Consider the following 18,699-nt stretch of genomic DNA (forward strand, 5'->3'; position numbering starts at 1 on the left):
TGGCAGCTGGTGTCCAGACTTGCCGTCTGAGGGATGATCTGGAGGATCTGTATTTGCCAGCCCTGCTTGGGCAGCTGCCGGGAAAGCTGCAGACAGCCTTCAGAAAACACCACGGCATTGCCCAGTTTAGCTCCAAGTCCTGCTCTACTAATTTGTTGGGCTGGGAGTCCTGAGGGTATGGAGGGGAGAAGCTCTTGTTGCTAAGGCTCACCAATTAAAATAGCATTGGAATAAAAAGGGCTGCCTTTCCCCCTGGCCAAGCTGAGGGAAAATCAGTACCAGGTAAGAAGTTCCTTGTTCTTCCAGAAGCTGGATACTTGATCACTGCCAGCCACACACCCTTACTGGAAGGCAGCTACTGTACGTGCAGGCCTCAGATAGGAAGAGACGCACTTCAGTTTCTCTTTCATGCCATTAGAGAAGGAAAACAAGTAATCTTGGTTTTCACAATAAATACGCAGTTTTCAATCCTCTCTTTTCTTGAAAACAATATATTCTCAATATTTCTTCTTGCTATACAATCTTTTAATGATTTAAAAGGGCAACCCGCAGTGAACTTCAAGAGAGAGCACAGCCAGAGGTTACTGGCAGTGCCAAATGTGGTAAACATGCTGCCTCTTATTGACAGGGTGCCTTGCTTTATAATGTTAATTTTTGCTAATGATACTGAAATACACATTGACTATTATATAAAACCTTTGGAGCAACCAGCAGCCTTTTAAGATTACTTATATTAGTGGGGAATTTGTGGTCACTGAAGAATTCAAGTGCTCTGTGTTTGTGCCTCTCTTGGTCATTGATTTAAGTAATGTCAAGAACTTACTCTAATTCAGGGGTAAGGAAATTATGTGAAACCACATAGAGTTTCAGTGATTCAGTGTGTACCCACAATGTGGACAAGATTATTGCTGGGATAGAAAATAGTTGAAGATCCTTCTGTGGAAGTACACCCTTACCAAGGAACCAAAGAAGAGAAATACAAGCTTCCCTATAGGTTTCTTACAGACAATGTGCTCCTCATTCTCCTCCCTGCTTATTTGGAGCGGTGTTGCCAGGCAAAGATGAAAGTGGGAGAACCAAGCCCAGACTGGTCAGCTGCCAAGTGCTGGGGCCTCTGACTCAGAGCCTCGGCGGCTATAGGAATAATTAAGTTCTCCCAGTGCTCACTTACATTCATGTAAATCTTTTTTGTTGAATCTTTAAAACCAAGTAGGATGGCTGTATGGGAAATAAATACAGTCAAGCCCTGAAAAAACACAGCTGTAGTCTTAGCTCAGCTAATCAGCTAGATTTCAGAAAGGTTTTAGTTTAGTTTAGTTTAGGGATAAGCCTTCTCCCACCTCTGATTGTTTTAAACATTAAGCATTGATATATATATAACAGAAATATGTCAACATGATGGCCATCTCTTTTATTTGATCCTTAAGGCAGTGTTCATTAATTGCAGCTGTACAAATGATCCCATGCTGTAAAGAGTCTATCACAGGACACATCCTGGGTTTGCTCCAAGAGGCAAAAGCAGTGTCTGCAGGCACTCACTCTCTCTGGCCACGCTGCCACCTCCGCTGTGACAGCACTCTTGGCGCTGCAGTTACCCCAGAGGCATTTACTAACAAAATGCAGAGCATCCTCGGTGTTTTATTCATGTGTTTTGCATTCCTCCCGTGTCCAGTTAGAGGTGTGAATCCCCATCCTCCCCTCAAACGCTCTTTCATCTGGGGTCAGCACTGGGTGCTTGTTGGCATACAAGCAAACTTGCCAAAACCAACACTGCCTGGGCTTGCACAGGAACGGATGGCACTGTCAGCAGTGGGAAGATAGGCTTTGCAGCAGGTAGGCAGGGTGTGCCACTGCTCAGGGCTCCAGAGGGGGAAGTACCAGAGCCTGCAGGAGGGCTGGAGGCCAGTAGGCTGGTGAGGAGGTTTGGTGCTACAGCACATGGAAGTAACAACCACTATGAAAGAAGAAAAGCTGGGCCAGCTCCTCTGGCTGGGCTGCCCATAGTCCTGTGCACTGCCATTGGGAGGTTCAAAATTTGATAATCTGCTCAGGTGTGAGTTCCCAGGCTGACAAGGCAAGCAGTGCTCCAAAGAGACTGTACCTGCAGCTGCTGGGGAGATGGAAGGTTTTGCACAGCTCTCCAGGAAGCGCTCGGATGGGGTGGTGTTCCCACAGCAGTGTTTGCCTGTCTGCTCTCACAGAAGAGGGAAAGGCACCCAAAGCACAAGTTATGTTTTGCCTCTTTTGGCAGCTCACAGCTGTCCACACTCACCACAAAGCAACATTGTCCTTGCCAAGGACACAACCCAGAGAAGCACTGTCATGAAAAACTGGTCCCCAAAATTGATGAGATATACCTGTGTTCTAAGAGGTGAGATACTTTTAAGATCTTGTTGGATCAGATCAGCAGTGCAGTAGCATTTTATAATTAGGTGCAAGCGGCAGACTAATTAAAGAGCTGTTTAGGTGCATGTTATGGTAATGTTAGTGACCTGAGGGGTGAGAATTGCAATGAAGTTTTGGTTATTTCATAACTAGGGGGAAATTTCTGTTCTTAAATTTCTGTTACTAAAAAATATCCATACTCTATAGAGTATATTTAAATTGTACCAGACAAGTTTTGTGCTACCAGAACTGAACAAACTGGTGTTTGATTTCAGACTGTTTTGACGTGACCAAGTACTGCAGTTCCCTGGAGTCATTCGCCGCATCAAGAAAATGCAACAAAAATTGGATTAAAACAAAAAATGGATTAAATTCTTCAGATTTCATTTTTCTGTTTTATCCTTCCACAGATCCTTAGAATTTGCACAAGATACACACCAGAACAAGACACCATGACCTTTTCAGATGGCCTTACCCTAAACCGAACTCAGATGCACAATGCCGGATTTGGCCCGCTGACTGATCTCGTGTTCACCTTTGCCAATCAGCTCCTGCCTTTGGAAATGGATGATACAGAAACGGGTCTCCTTAGTGCCATCTGCTTAATCTGTGGAGGTATCGTACAGCATAAACTCAGATGCATTTGAAAAGGACAGACATGATAAGATCTTCATATATGTTTTACACGTTTTGCTTTCCTTTACTTAAACATGTATATATATTTGTAACATATTATATAAGCTAATTAATGCTAAAGGCTGGTTTTCTGCTGGTGATAGTTTTTTGTTTCGTTATTGATACCTTAAAAAAATGAATTGAATCATTCTGTGAAGCAACCAGTCCTATTATTTGCCTGACAAAGGACACTGAGGTATCTCACAGAATGGCTGGGGTTGGAAGGGACTTCTGGAGTTCACCTGGTCATGCTGCATTTTTTGCTAAGTGGTATGTGGGTACCTGTATGAATGAGCTTTCTTAGAGCAAGATGCCCAATAACACAGCTTTTACTCATAAATATAATTGTATGCCTTTGCGTTAGTTACATTTACATGGATGTCGTTGGTGATAACTTTCTTTAGAAAAAAAATGTATTACACTTCCAAACTGGGGCTGATTACAGCTCAAAAAAAATCATGATTTTAAAATACAAAAAGCGAAGTCTCAGGTAATTTTCAAAATCCTCTGTAAGTTTCTGTTAGTTTAGCCACCTGGTCTCTCTCCTCCTTTGCAAAATCTGGACTAGCAATAGAAGCACACCTTGTCTAGTTGCGCCATTTTGTTGAAATACAAACTGGGTGCTACTAGTGAAGGTTTAAAAAAACCCACTTTGTTGGCAGCGGCCCTTTAGTACAAAATCATTTCAATTTTATGTGTCTCTAACTGTAACCCATCAAAAGCATTGATGGGCTCCAAGATGTCAGTGATATGTGACTGGTGCATCCTGGTTTAGGGGGGGACGTTTGTTGTCACTCAAGCCAGCACTGCCATCTGCTGATGCCAGATGGTAACTCACTTTATTGTAGCAGTGATAACAAAAATTAGCTGTAATCTCTATGTATACCTGGGTAACTTATCAGTTTATCAAACACATACAGAATTAATTCCAAAATATTGTTTGCAGCAGGGTGTTTTCCTCTTGGAGAGGAAGGTACAAGAGCAAACTGGTAATTCTTGTTTCAGAAAAGTTTATCCTTTTCCTACGGAATGCTCACTGCAGAGTGTAGGTTGTTAAGTGGAGTTCTAATCAAGAACATGGACGAGCTTCTGTGATTTCCAGTTTGTTTAAAAAAATAAATACTTAAAATCAAATGAGTGATATGACACTTTTCTACAGATCGCCAGGACCTTGAAGAACCAATGAAAGTGGATAAGCTTCAGGAACCCTTGCTTGAAGCACTGAAAATTTATATCCGAAAGAGACGACCCAACAAGCCTCATATGTTCCCAAAGATCTTAATGAAAATCACAGATCTTCGTAGCATCAGTGCAAAAGGTACAGTGCCTCCTAATAACTCAGCAGGAGTGGCCCCCTTGCATTTCAAAGGAAACTGTCCTAGAGACCTGGGTTGCTATTTTTTTTTACTACGACTGAGACAGGTCCTTGTGACATTTCTCTTCCTGTCTCTTTTTTGTAACTCTTGCCTTTACATTGGTTCTACTTGAAACATACATGGTGCTATGTTCTTCAACTGACAGTGAAAATGATGTTGTAGGTGTAAGTAGGTTACCAAATCATTAGCATGAACTCTTTGTTAGTCATTTTAAGATAAAACCATGAATGAAACCTTTATTAATGTTTACAGGGGGGTTTGGATCCACATGCACTTTGTATCGCTAGTGGCTTTCTAAAAAAAAGTTTGGTTACAGAGTGCAGAAAACACTTGTGCAACCAAAATTCCCCTAAACTGTGGTTTGAGGTATTGAAGATTTAGAACTGATTTGATCCAGGATTTTGAAGATTCAACCCCCTAATCCGAACTAACCATGCCTAAATGTGGATCTAACGTTTTGTGTAGTCTTGTATGTGATTGATTGATCCTGTGAAACACACACAGTCTAAGTGCTGTCACATACATTCTCTAAAGCACAAGTGTGCGTTATTCACAATCTGAACACAGAGGGTAAAGCGCAACAATCCTTATTTTTATAGTGGCTGATGCAGTTCCACAACAGATTTGCTACCCCTGCTAGATAAGCAAGCACACAAGCTTGTATGTACAGGTACCTGCACAGCTATAGGTTGGACTTAACGCTTTTGAAAAGATTCCTGATTTCATTTCATATGTTTTGGGGGAAAACTTCAGGGAAAAAAAAACCCAGTAGTCAATTCATTCAACTAAATAGACTTCCTTTACATTCAAACATAAACTGTTCCACTTTAAACAATACATATCCAAGTTAAAAGATTAAGTTATAGGTATGTTTATAAAAACAAGCGAGCAATTTAATGGATTGATTAGAACCAAAAGAAGTAACTGGGAAGGGAAACACCAGAGCTGGAAGTAAAAGTATCCTGAAAAGGAACCACTTACCAGGTTATCTAAAGCTTGCAGTTTACCCTTAAGTAAAGCAAGCTCCATCCAACTGAATCTATAAAATAAACTTAGAGCAGTACTGAGCTATAAAAATATTTAGGGGAGCCCTTTCCTTCTGCTTTTCTTGCGTGTGGGAAATCCATTTCCACTTTCCTACTTCTTCACCAGAGCCTCAAGAACGCTACTCTTGTGTCTTTATATTCAATTCACAAGAAAGGCTTCTTTTCATTCTGACATAAGTATTTAACTTTAATTATATCATTAATGTTTTATAGTAGAACTAAATCATACCAAAGGATGGTGATGTCCTGGAGGGGCGGGTATGTCTTGAGTTTCATTTGAAAAGATGTACATTAGATGATAATGCCTTTGGATGGTACATGATCCCTGAAAGCAATTACCAAAGAAAGCGTGAATCTAAAAGACTGAGAATGTCTCCTTATCCTGGTGTTCCTGACACAACTGCTTTCTTCTGTGGAATTGGAGGTATTGTAACTAAAGGATGAAGTGTTTGTGGGACTGAAGCAAGGCAGTTCTGAGTTCTCATCTTCTGAGTTCTCTTATCCCCAAATTAAATTGGAAGTCTGCAACACCTGAAAAATTTCTCTGGCTCTGCACTGGAATAACCACACAAACACCTTACTGCACCTGACATAACAGCAGAAAGCAGATGTTTAAGATTGCCAAAATCAGTTCATCAGCACTGCTCTATGGTTGGTTGTCAGAGAAGCTCTCAGCATCATTCTCCATTAATTTCTTTCCCATTCCAGAGCTTGTCTCTTTGTTCCTAACAGTTACTTAAGAGACTTTTAAATCAGCATTAATTTGGAAAGTTGGTCATTGCCTTTGTAAATGATTTGATGCTCCTCATTTAAAGCATGAACATAAGTGCTCCCTTGCAATCTGGAGTGACCAGTGTGCTCTCTAGCATGTACATTACAACAGTCATGGACAAGTAGAATATTTTCAAAGGCTGTCTCTTCTGGAATGGTTCTTCAATAACCAGACTACTTTCTCTTTAATTATTTTAGGTTCTTCATGCCTTCTTGTTTGAAAAGCTCAGGTTCCTCCTCCATTAGATTAAATTTTAAGATGATCAAGAGTCCTATGCAACACAAATACTGTGGTTTATGGCCATAAATTGCTGGATGTCCTGATAAGAAAATTGGTTTTCCCATCAGTATCAAAATATGTAAAGCACATTCATGCCTCAGTGTGGAACCAAATCTTTGCTATACATCACTTTATTTGAAGTGTAATTTCAAAATGCTCCTGTCCTCTCCACACAGTAGCTGAATGGTGATTAACATTGCTTTTGCCTAGTGGTGTAGGGCAATCGCCACAGCTGAGCCCTCCTGCCTTACAGATCAGGTTTTTCCCAGAACAGCATTTATTGTTCCTGAGAAGCTTTGTCCATCCGGCATTTAAGGATTCCTATGGTTGCAGTAACTTCTTCCTCCCTGCACAGTTCCCTCAGTGCTGCCTGCCCAGTGTCAGGCAGGCTCTCAGCTGTTTTTAAAATGGAGGCTGTGCCAGCGGGAACAGAGCAGTGTCTGCCTGTTCACACAGGCTCCCATTTGCCTGTCCTTTTCAAGAACACATCATAGGAGCATCAGGCACTATTATGAGACTTTGTGTTGGTTTTCTTTCTCCCTAAACTAGTAGTTGTTGGCTCACAGGCTGAGCAGTCAGGATTGATGTAGTAATTTTGTATAATCCTGTGTGCACTCACCTGCAAACCACCTCTGCATACAAGTGAGAAGGCCAAACACCAAACAGCTTCAGCTAAGGCAGGTGTGAGCAGTACTGGTGTTTCTGCATACTTTGGTGGCTAATTAGCACAAGGCAAAATGCCTGAAGAATACAGAAAATCAGCTTCCCTCCCGAAAAAGTATCCTTTTGCCTGAATTTGTTCTTTTATAAAGTAATGATTTGTTAAATTCTGTATCTTATTTCACAGTTTTCTCTATGGGAAAGACACGCTCTGACTTAGATCACAGTAGTTCTCTTGCTGGATTCACCTCACCTATTTAACACCAGCCAGAATTTTTGCCATTCTACAGTCTTAGCTGACCCAGTATAGATCAAAAACTAAACGTTATTCCACTTTATAAAGACATCTATATGATCACAGTGTAATTTAATTTTTCAGTATAACTTAATGCCATTTTGGTTCCTTCTATGAAAGTAAGCAACTCATCCAGTTTACCTGTATTGAAGCAGTAGTTGCTATGTAATAATTTTGAATTAATTTGTTAAGGTGCACTCATCTAACTCCTTTTTCTTGTACTGAATGAAGCAATTCACTTACATACTTTTGTATGCAAGAATTATAGAAGGAGACACGAAAGCCATTAAAATTATATAACCTGAAATTACTACTGCAATGCTAACAAAAATGAAATTTTATGAATCATACTCATGGAAAGTATTTTCTTTTTAAAGGTGCAGAACGTGTCATTACATTGAAAATGGAAATTCCTGGATCCATGCCACCTCTTATTCAGGAAATGTTGGAAAACTCTGAAGGACATGAACCACTGACACCAACCTCAAATGGAAATACTGCAGAACACAGTCCCAGTATCTCACCTAGTTCAGTGGATAACAGCAGTGTCAGTCAATCCCCTATGGTGGAATAAGACATTTTCCAGCTACTTCAGACATTCCTAATACCTTATGTACAGGGATGAAAAGCAAGAAAAACATTTTTACTGCTGCTTAGTTTCTGGACTTAATATATATCTATATATGTGTATATATATATAGATAAACTCAACAAGGACCAAGAAATTTTCATATGTATCAATATATATACTCCTTGCTGTTTAAACTCTTAAAATAGAAAATGCAAACTTTTGAAACTCTTAAATCAGCCATTTCATGCAAAAAAATAGTTAAGCTTGTTTTCTCCTCTGAACATTCAATATTGCATGGTGACAAGACAGATCTCAATCTTAAAATTCTGGTTGCATTTCTGATGACTTTGTACATACAAATGTATGGCTGTACTCTCCATACTGGATGTTTGGTGCTTTCCTTTTGTCTGTCATACCTAAGATGATCAAGACACCAACATACGAAATGGACTACTGTACACATCCAGAGAAGGAAGTTTAAAGGACCGTCTGATTGAGTTTAAATATGAAAACTTGTCTTTGATGCCCTCAGTTTGCATCTCCTTCCTTGTAAAAAGTATACAAAACTTCACTGCCCCAGCAGAAGAGATACCGGTATCAGCATTAACTGCCAGATCAGTTATTCAGATGTCATTTGTTCCACTGTTAATGTCACTTTAAATTCTAAAGAAGTGGTTTCTTAGCTGGCTGGTGATCTAGCTACACAATTAACAGCTCCATTTCTACAGCAGTGCTAGCCTCCAAGGCAGAAACACTTTTCAGTGTTACCATGTTTTTGTTTACTTATTCACAAGCCATTAGGGAAACTTCATGGGATGATAACCAGCAGACTCATTTACAGCTTTTGAATCGCTGAGTCTAGGGTATTTCTTTAAGAATCAACTGCCAGGAATCAGCTGGGTTATCCAGCCTTCCAGGTGCTAGGGAAATACAGCTAAGACTTCCAGAAACACAAGGAGAGAATCTGCCTTCTTGGCCTTGTTAAATCACCATGAAGCAGAGTGAAAACTGTGGTAGAATGGTTAATAGATTTAAAGTGTCAGTTTCTTAGGTTTCATTTAAAGCACTAGTGGAATTTTTTTTTTATATATTCTAGCAAGTCTGTGATGTACTTTCACTGGCTCTGTTTGTACATTGAGATTGTTTAACAATGCTTTCTATGTTCATATACTGTTTACCTTTTTCCATGGAGTCTTCTGGCAAAGAATAAAATATATTTATTTTAAAAACTGTGTAGAAGTAGTCCCTGTAGTCCACACACACACACAGACACGATAGTTTTCCATTTTTTAATGTTTAAACTTCATTTCAAAAAGCAGGTTTGCTGTTTGCAACCATGACAATTAAAATGTGCTTTAGCACAGCTGTCTAGAACATCTCTACAAGCCAGTCAGACAAATACATGACATTTCAATGAGTAAAAAAGAGCATAAAACTGTAGGTGTAAGAACAAAATGTTAAAATGCCTACACACAATAATAAAAACCATCAATTACATTATCACATAAAATAAGTCAAATGTACAAAAGTTTGCGACAGAGGGGACAAAAGGACAACACAAGATATTTGTTGGAAAACATTTGTGTGCTCTTTGGGCACTTAATTAAACATATCAAAATCATCATCTTCATCAGACTCTGCAAAATATTTAACTTCTTTCCTAGCCCGGCCCGTCCGTGGCTTTGGGGCAGTTTCGGAGGCAAAGCCTGACTGAAAGATTTCCACATCAGAATCCTGGTCAAAAGCAGCCTTTTTGGATTTCTTAAGAAAAGAAAAGACAAATCAGTTGTGATGCTGTGTATGTTTTCCCTTTTAATTTTCAGAATTGAAGGAAACCTCTCTAATGCCTCATTTCTGACCACACCTACACCCCCATTACCATATTAGGAGTAAAGTAATACATTAGGTTCTTTTTACAAGGAGAAGAGAGCACAGAGGAAACTTACCTTGCTTGGTGTGGACTTGGGTGTTTTCTTTCCAGGGTTGTATTCACCTTCATTTTCTGAACCAGATGCTTTCCTTTTCTTTGCCCCTCTACCTTTTCCTAGATGAGAGATTACGAGTTAACTTTTTCTTTTTTTTTTTCCTAATAAACTTCAGACTTCCTCAGACTGAAAAGAACCCTAGTGAAGTTACTTTAGTATATCTACATGTTAAAGTTCAAATCCAACTGAAGCTTTTTCAGAACAGCAGTAAAATACAGTATCTTTTCTGTTTTAAATCTTTTATACTTCTTTCATAGTTACCCTGACAATTCAAGCTCTCGGTTCAAGACTTCATGACATCAGATAACTTCTATACTGCTGAAGTATTACAAGTCCTTGATCACCTTCTGTACTCATTACACAGCATTAATTCATGTTTAATATTTAGTAAATTTCCTCTAACCTCAACCAGCAACACTGACACATCCTTTCCAGACTCCTCCAATTACACCACTTGGTGTGCTGTGGTGGGAGGACTCTCAGAAATGGGATACCAAAGAATTGGTTTAAAAAGCCAGAAATTGCTGCTTACCAGAATTTTACTGTCTTGGAAAAAAAAAAAATGAGATCAAAGAAAATAACTAGTATCCAGTAGAACTGAAGAGGAATGGGGGGTGTGGAGCTACTAAGTGCATTTCCAACAGTGAAGATTAGATAAAAAAGTTCACACATTGTTTCCCAAGAAGTCAATACACTGTATTTGTCAAAAAAAGGCTCATGGCTCAGTAATCTACTTGTGATCAATTTACTAATAACTCAGTGTGGTTCTAGTAATAATTGTGAACCTTGTGCTACAGGGAGCACAGATGTGACTCTTACCTTTGGGTGCTGCAGTCTTCTTTGGAATGCCGAATTCTGAATCTGAATCAGAGTTTACAGTTTCCACCTTCTTGGCCTTGGGAGCTCTTTTAGGTTTAGGGGGCGCATCTAGTTTTGCTGTTAGAAGTTAGAAATACTAAATACGTTAAATTCACATATTGGTTAGAAGCATTAAATTGTATTAGATACTCCAATTACAGCATAAATGGCAGACATTATAACAAGATGAGCAGTTTCTGCACTCAGGGAAAACATACTTCAGCTTTTATGCTAAAACTGTGTGGAATACACAGGAAGTTTCCTGTGTCATGCTTTGAGAATATTGGTGCATTCAGTAAATTCCAGCATTCTTCATTGAATACTTTTTCATCTTTTTGATCACAAAACAGGTTACTAGCAGCTAAAGCAGCAGCAGAAGTTCTCCAGGTTGGATACTTTGAACATATGTGGATACATTACAATGTTTACAGATACAAGTGTTTGTGACATTTTCACCTTCAGGGTGGTACAACTGCTAGACAGCTTTCTCCAGGATTACTGCAGGAGTTTGGGAGATAGTGCATCTGGCTCTGTGACATAGTTTTCTGTCAATCTCAGTGCAAAAGAAACTTCAGAAAAAGCAGAAAGAATAGGAAGGGGACATATCCATGCATTTCTTACAGAATTTCATTCAGTGGTACACATCTAGTCTTGCTGTCTTTAAAAGACGACCACTGGAATGATCACATAGTGAGAGTTAAGGGATAGAATCATAGAATCATTTAGGTCAGAAAAGACCCTTAAGATCATCAGATAATGTGTTCTATAGGCTTACAGATGAGTAAGTCTTTTGCAGAAACCTCAGATACTCTACTGACCTACACTCTTATCAGCCACAAATACCTCAAATAGACACATGTAAAAACTCTAGATATTAGGAATGTGGACATTTGTGAGACTCAAGCTTGCATTTATAGTATCGCTAGAGGAATGTGTTTGGAGAACAAGAGAGCATCTCCACAAGCTTTTTGGCTATGATGCCTTGAACTGCCCACTGGAGAGTCACTGCAAAATGTCTTTTCAGCTTTTTATGATAATACCTACTGGGCAGTCCACATATCAGGTCCTGCCAACACAAAAAATAAGATCACCTTTGGCATCATGGATGGGGAATACAATGGTGTTGGTTATGGCAGTATTTCAGAAAAGATTTGGGGAAGGAAGCAACAATGCTCAGGAACCACAGTTGAAAGCAGCTTGAAATAGGTCTCTTTAGGTATCTCAGCTGGGAAATAACACCTGTATTAGCATAAAGCAAAACTAAGTCAGTCGCAAACACCTACCACTAAGCCTGAAAAAAGTACACAGCAACTAAAAGCAGGAGAAATACTTTCTAGAAGCATCACCAAAAGTAAGTAGCTAGTGATCAGTAAAGGAGGGGGGAAGTCCTACCTGAAGATATATGATTTTAGGTCCCATTAGGCAAATGCTTCATACAGGAAAAAGCTTTACCAGCGTAAGAAATGTAGACTAAGGGGCAGGGAAGAGAAAGATTCAGAAGTTTCATCAACTGGAAGATGATGAGCAGAAATTGTGACCGAGAGGATCTTAGTAGAAGGGATACATTTTAGATCTAGGTGACATTCAGCATCAGGAGCTGAGGTTGTGACACTCTCCTACAGGATTATGTGTGCTTTGGCCAAGTAAATGTAGTGCCTCACACAGTTCCTCATGCTGTTCATGTGAAACCCGCATACCAGATGCAAGCCAAGGATGCTCTATTGACAAGTACTCCCCAGCACATATACCATGAGATGTAACTATCTTCAGCTGGCTCTGAGTCCTCAAGTTTGTTAACCAATGTTAGAAAAGGAGCAGACTGCTCACTGGTAAACAAGGAACTGGGAGAAGGAAATGGGGAATGAAAGACACACGCCACACTGCCATAAACACTAGATTTTGTTCTTCCCTTGAAAGAGAGCCTATAATCACTGTTTAACTCTGAAGTCTACTTGCAGAACACCAAGTTGAAGGGACAGTAAGCTTCTTAATTGTTATCTGTTGCCTAAAGGAATAGTCTCCAAGGCTTCGAGAACACTTATTTCCCTCTGTACTAAATATAGGGGGTTCTCATCTGCTATCTTAAATTATATACTTAATGCCTGCACAAGTGTGAAGGATCTCTGACAGCAACTAGACTGCAATCAGCTCAGCCAAGCTCTCCCCTAGATACCATGACACGAAACCGAAGTCTGCAGCACAATCAATGTACACAGGCTCTCAAGAAGCCCAAGTTTTTGGCAGGAAGTCCAGGCATGTCTGGTATATCAGTCCTACAGCTGATGCAAAGAGTACGCCTCATTGCTAGAATCTCAACAGCTGGGCTGTTCAAGGTGAACAGCTGCTTATAATCATGAGTAAGGCTGTTTGTCAGATTTTCCTTAGGCTTACTATACAGCACGAGAACCTCTAAATACCACACAGGCCTCTAAATAATCATGGAAAGCAAGCTCAGCAGTCTATTCATCCTCTCTAGTGAACATCAAAAGCCAAGAGATTTCATCCCAAACTCCAAAAAGAAGCTGAATTCATACCTATTCTTTTATTTCTTCTCATTGAGAAGGGAATGCAGCTGTACAGATAGCAAGGCACAACAAATGTTTCAGCTTTCCATCCAAGCTCTGAAGTCACAGAAAATCAAATAACTGGAACAATTGCTTCAGCCACACAATAGACTTTCCCAGTGTGAGAGTGAGTGGCTGAAATATTACATTATCAGAAAATGGATTTTGAGGAGGCTGTTGCCAAGTCCATGACGATGGACTTAGACTCAAAGAGACTACTAAAAGGATACCAGATGACCAATGAACTAAGCCTGCTAGTTATCACTGCACTGTTGACTGTGATGATGAAACTCTGGTCATATCTAATCTGGGCCAAAGAGATGAAAACTGGTGAAAGCAACCTGTGTTACTGTCATGCACTGAGAGGGAGACTATCCCTAAGGCTACTCTGAAAGCAAAAATTTAACTTTTGTTTGAAAGAGAGCCTGTTTATATGTATTTTGTGAGTGTAAAGGTTAATGACCAACTCAGAAACAGATCACAGCTGTATTTTAGGGTTTCAAGTTAGGCTAATGACAACTCATCACATTGGGGCCTTCAAAAAACAGAGAGGGAGAAGGAGATTGAATGGTCAACTGTATCCATGACTAGCTTCAGCATGCACAGTTCTCTCTTGCATTTACTGCAGTACAGAACTTTGATATAAAAGACTACTCTATTAGAGATCAGCTATTTCTGTAAACAATTTTTTTTTTTTACCATAGTATAGAACTTTACCAACTGAAAGTGTTTGAGAAGCATTCAGGCATTCACTGATTCAAAGAGTTTATGAATTAAATTAGACACAATGCAGCAAGAGAAATTAGAAATAGGGAAAGGAAGCAACTGGGGAGAGGATGAAAAGATGCTGCAGTTCACTGGTACATAATATATAACACAAGACATTTTTTCCTCATTTTTAAGATAGTAAGCTAACTATTCTAAATGGCCGCTTTCTTGCAAATGTCCTTGAGGCATCTTTTTTGGAAAAAATTAATACATTAAAGTTCAGATGCAAGTCAGTCAAAAGAAGTTTTAAAAAACAAGGGCCACAGTATCACAGGGAGAAAAAACACTTTTGAAGGACAGAAGATTGAGCAGCAAGAAAAAAAGAAAATTATCTGAGAGACAGAGGAAAAAAGGCAAAGATTTGAAAGCAACAAAAATCGCTGGTCAATCAAGTGGTAAGAACTATATTTTATAACCTATTTAAACAACTGCTAGGTAAGCAAAAACCTTATTTTTGCCATTAATTACAGCAGTATCTACCATAACCTTTAATACATTTAAAACAAGTGTAAGTCTTCCTCTTGAAAGTAGAGCTAAAACCTCATAAACTAATGTTACTCAAGGTAGGCAGTGCAAAAAAAACTTATTCCTACAAACACTCAAGCACAACCACAGAAACAAATCCAAGTAATAAACACACTCTTCTTGGAATTGTCCTTAATTCCGCAATGTAAGATTGTGCAAGATGCCAGTTCTAAAAGTAATAATTCAAAGAATTTATACCTCTGAAGTTTGAGGAGAGCCTTTCATCATCCTCTGTTTCAATAAGTAAAACAACTGTGCCAAGTGGAACTTAATGTGACAGCCTACTGTGCTGGTTTTCAGCTGGGATAGAGTTCATTTCCTTCATAGTAAGTAGTATGAGACTGTGTTTTGGATTTGTGCTGGAAACAGTGTTGACAACACAGGGATGTTTTCGTTACTGCTGAGCAGGGCTTACACAGAGTCAAGGCCTCTTCTGTTTCTCATACCATCATACCAGTGAGGGGCTGGGGCTGCACAAGAAGCTGGGACGGGACACAGCTGGGACAGCTGACCTCAACTGACCCAAGGGATATTCCATACCATATGGAATCATGCTCAGCACATAAAGCTGGGGAAGGGGCCGGGGGAACAGACATTAGGAGTGATGGTGTTATGTCTTCCCAAGTAACAGTAACATGTGATAGAGCCCTGCTCTCCTGGAAATGGCTGAATACCTGCCTGTCCATGGGAAGTGGTGAATAAATTCCTTGTTTTGCTTTGCTTGCATGCGCAGCTTTAGCTTTACCTATTAAACTGTCTTTGTCTCAACCCATGAGTTTTCCCTTTCTCTTTTACTCTCTCTCCCCCACCCCACCAGGAAGGAGGGAGTGAGTAAATGTGTGGTGCTTAGTTGCTGGTTGGGGTTAAATCACGACACCTGCTTCGGACATAAATATTTCTTGGGGATTCCTCCAGTTCACTTGCTCTCCTTCCTTTCAAAATAAATAAGTTAGATCCATTATAGAAGGCTATCCTCAATCCCAAGGTCACCTTATTCCACATATTCACCGAGGCTAAAAATCTCCCATTAGATAAACTAACTGAAAGTTGAACACCAGCTCCATACGTGGGATGTATTAAGTTTTGACACTACAGTAGCCAGCTGAATTTCACTGAATTCAAAATAAATGAATGCAATTCCCACTTTGAAGACTGAAGGGACAATGGCAAAGGTGGTGAAGATGACTTTACATAAATGGATTGGCTTATAGGCCAATTCTATACGTACCCTTTTTAGCAGCTACTGTTTTACTTGGAATTTTCTCTGTTTGTTTTGGGGCAAAAGATGATGAGAAAACAGGAGCAGAATCCTCATCATCACTGTCCAATTTTGTTGTATCTACAATCACAGAGTATGGTTAGAATAAGATTCATTCACTGCATATCATCAATGTTAATTACTGTAAAAATTATTCTCAAAGAAGGTTTTCTGATACTACAACTAGGTCATGGATGTACTGTGACTTTCTTATGATACAAGCTTTGTTCCTCTAAGGATCAGAACCTCCTTCCCTTTTTCCCTTTATGAATGTGGGCATCCTTCTTCTATGACTACTGTGTGAAGTTTGTGTATATCAATCCCTAATATATTCCATCAATAACTGCTATTAAGATTAAATAGAACTGTGAATAAAAGCTCACCATCATCTGTCTTCTGAGAGTAAGATGGAAAAGAGAAGATGTTCCCAAAATCTTGATTTTTCTTGGCTTGAGATGTTTTTCTACTTGCAAACAGAAAAAGAGAATTCTATGAGTTGCATTAACTACATATTGAAGAACATAGACATCATAATATCCATATAAGATTTAATTCAAGTTTTAGCATTTCTAGCATTTTTGTATATGCTTGCAGCAGTCAAACCCCTAAAATCACCATCCAGTTGAGAACTTCAGGCATCTAAAATTAACAGAACTACTTTTTTTTTTTCAAAAATGTACCAGATGGCACAAGACAGAAAACAGAATCTTAAAAAATGCACGTTAACAGATAATATTACAGTGTATCATAATTTGGTGAGTCATGTCAACCTTTGCATAGGACAATTGCAAGGCTGAGATAACATACACTTTAATTCCTCTACAGAAATGTATACGTTTCATTTTACATGGTACATGTAAAGTAATGACAGGCTGATGTTTCTCAGTTTTGTTCAGCCACTTCTGCATTGAAAAATTTATTAGTAAAGAAATCCTGCTGAGTTACAGTACTTACTCTGGAGATGGCTTTGATTTGGCTGGGGAGAAGTCATACTCATCTTTTTCTAAACTGTCTGAAGGAACAAATTCATCTTCTCTGTCATTTATAACTGGAGAGGCTTTTACTTTGAGCTCATCCAAATCATTATTATTGTTAGCATCATCATCATCATCGGCATCATCTTCTTCTTCTGAGAAGTCAAAAGTATACTTGGGCCTCTCAGCTAAAAAAAATCACACATATACACATTTCAAGATAGTTGTTTATGTTACATAATACACATACATAAATAAATCGAAGTGGAAGTCAGTAAACAATCCCAGTCTCAGACTACACAAGATGAAAGACTGGCAGATAAAAAACTTGTTTCAGCCTAGAAGAATAAACGGACATAATTTAAAGTGTTACCAAACATCTAACACCATCTGTGGCTTGCTCAGACACCTTCAGCTAATGGCATTATGCACACACCACTGCATAAGTACTTTTAAGGAATGAGAATCCTTCACTTAAAATTGAAGTTTTCTTGAATCCATCATTAGAATATTCTTCCGAACCAAGTGCTTGAAAAATTAATCAACAATTTTCCAGAAAAGTCTGTGTGTTTTTTTAAAACTATACAATACTTACATATTTTCCAAACTTTTAGTTCTACTTTTCATGGACTTTTCAGAATTTTTTTGATAAATTTTTAGTAGCTTTTTGGGCCATATTTGACAGTATAATTGCATTAGAGTAATTTTTTTGTTTGTAATGATATTATCTTATATGTTGTATTTATGTATGTTTCTTGTATAATTCACCAGAGTTTTGTAAGTAATTTCTATTGTAGTGTTTAGAATAAGGGAAAAGATTTCTGGACCAAGTTACAGAATCTCTCATTATCTTTTAAGTTCCTAGTTCTGACATTAAGAGTTTCTTTCACTAAGCAGATAGTGAAGAAAATGTAATGCAAGCTACCTATAGGAAATAAGGTCCTAAAGAAAGGCTACAGTCAAATAAAAATGTAGTTTTGTAGTTCAAACTTTCAGTCACAACACACAGTTCATAAAAGCTTGGGTACCTGCAGCTCTCCTAAGCAGAGAGTCTCTTGGAATAATCACAGGTTCATTCTCTTCTAAATCACTTTCAGACTTGGATTCATCATCTGACCACGGGTTTCGTTTCTTCACTTTTTTTGCACCAGATTTTGTAGATGATGGTGTTCTTCTTACCCTAGTGCCTGCCACAAGTGAAAGCATTTACTACAGTCAGGTTAAAAAGTATTTTCATCTTTTCTAATTGTTTATGATACACAAATTTAGCATAAATTTTAATCTTAAAAAGTTCTCTTTTAAATGATCTGAATTTTCTTTTCCTCTCTGCAGAAAGATTTAACATGATGAAATTATTTCACACAGAACCTGATCTCCTGCTGCCAAACAAATCTGTTTCATGACTGAAAAACATAAAGTCTCTAATTCGAAGTTTTAGCTCTTTTGCAGTCAAACTTTCATTTTTTTTAACAGTTGCAGCAGTTTTCCATGAAAAGAACATGTAGTTTTTCATTATTCAGGGAACATGATCAGAAACAGTTATTGGAAAAATACAATAAGCATAGGAAGAGGGGTACCCTATTGTGGGGTGTAATAATGTGGTCAGTCAATTGCAGGGCAAGCTCAGGTCAAGCTGGTCTAATTTGCTCTGGGCTCATCACTGGCTAAGGTAGATTTGAGTTGCACATAGACAAGTCTGTCATAACTG

At 38.8% G+C, this 18,699-nt stretch overlaps 2 protein-coding genes across 12 annotated transcripts in view; one reads left to right on the top strand and one right to left on the bottom strand.

Annotated features, from left to right (window-relative positions):
* The window catches only part of RARB (retinoic acid receptor beta), a 328,154-nt gene extending 318,866 nt beyond the window's left edge, over nt 1–9,288 (top strand). For all 8 annotated transcript variants that reach the window (XM_027638985.1, XM_027638986.1, XM_027638989.1 and 5 more), the window contains 3 exons: nt 2,796–3,000; nt 4,220–4,378; nt 7,866–9,288. In XM_027638985.1, coding sequence (XP_027494786.1) covers nt 2,796–3,000; nt 4,220–4,378; nt 7,866–8,062 — 561 coding nt within the window. In that variant the 3' untranslated portion in view covers nt 8,063–9,288. The remainder of the gene's footprint in view (nt 1–2,795; nt 3,001–4,219; nt 4,379–7,865) is intronic.
* Nucleotides 9,289–9,334: 46 nt separating this feature from the next.
* Nucleotides 9,335–18,699, bottom strand: part of TOP2B (DNA topoisomerase II beta) — a 63,837-nt gene continuing 54,472 nt past the window's right edge. The window contains exons 30-36 of one of the 4 annotated variants that reach the window (XM_027638981.1): nt 18,020–18,178; nt 16,972–17,179; nt 16,401–16,480; nt 15,988–16,098; nt 10,864–10,980; nt 10,006–10,103; nt 9,335–9,820 (exon numbers count right to left, since the gene is read on the bottom strand). In XM_027638981.1, the coding sequence (XP_027494782.1) occupies nt 9,659–9,820; nt 10,006–10,103; nt 10,864–10,980; nt 15,988–16,098; nt 16,401–16,480; nt 16,972–17,179; nt 18,020–18,178 (935 nt within the window). In that variant the 3' untranslated portion in view covers nt 9,335–9,658. Of the gene's footprint in view, nt 9,821–10,005; nt 10,104–10,863; nt 10,981–15,987; nt 16,099–16,400; nt 16,484–16,971; nt 17,180–18,019; nt 18,179–18,699 lie in introns of all 4 variants that reach the window. The other 3 variants (XM_027638980.1, XM_027638984.1, XM_027638982.1) reach the window with 3 other exon arrangements.

This window comes from Corapipo altera, unplaced genomic scaffold (assembly GCF_003945725.1).
Source record: "Corapipo altera isolate COAL_440 unplaced genomic scaffold, ASM394572v1 44, whole genome shotgun sequence".
Classification (NCBI taxonomy): domain Eukaryota; kingdom Metazoa; phylum Chordata; class Aves; order Passeriformes; family Pipridae; genus Corapipo; species Corapipo altera.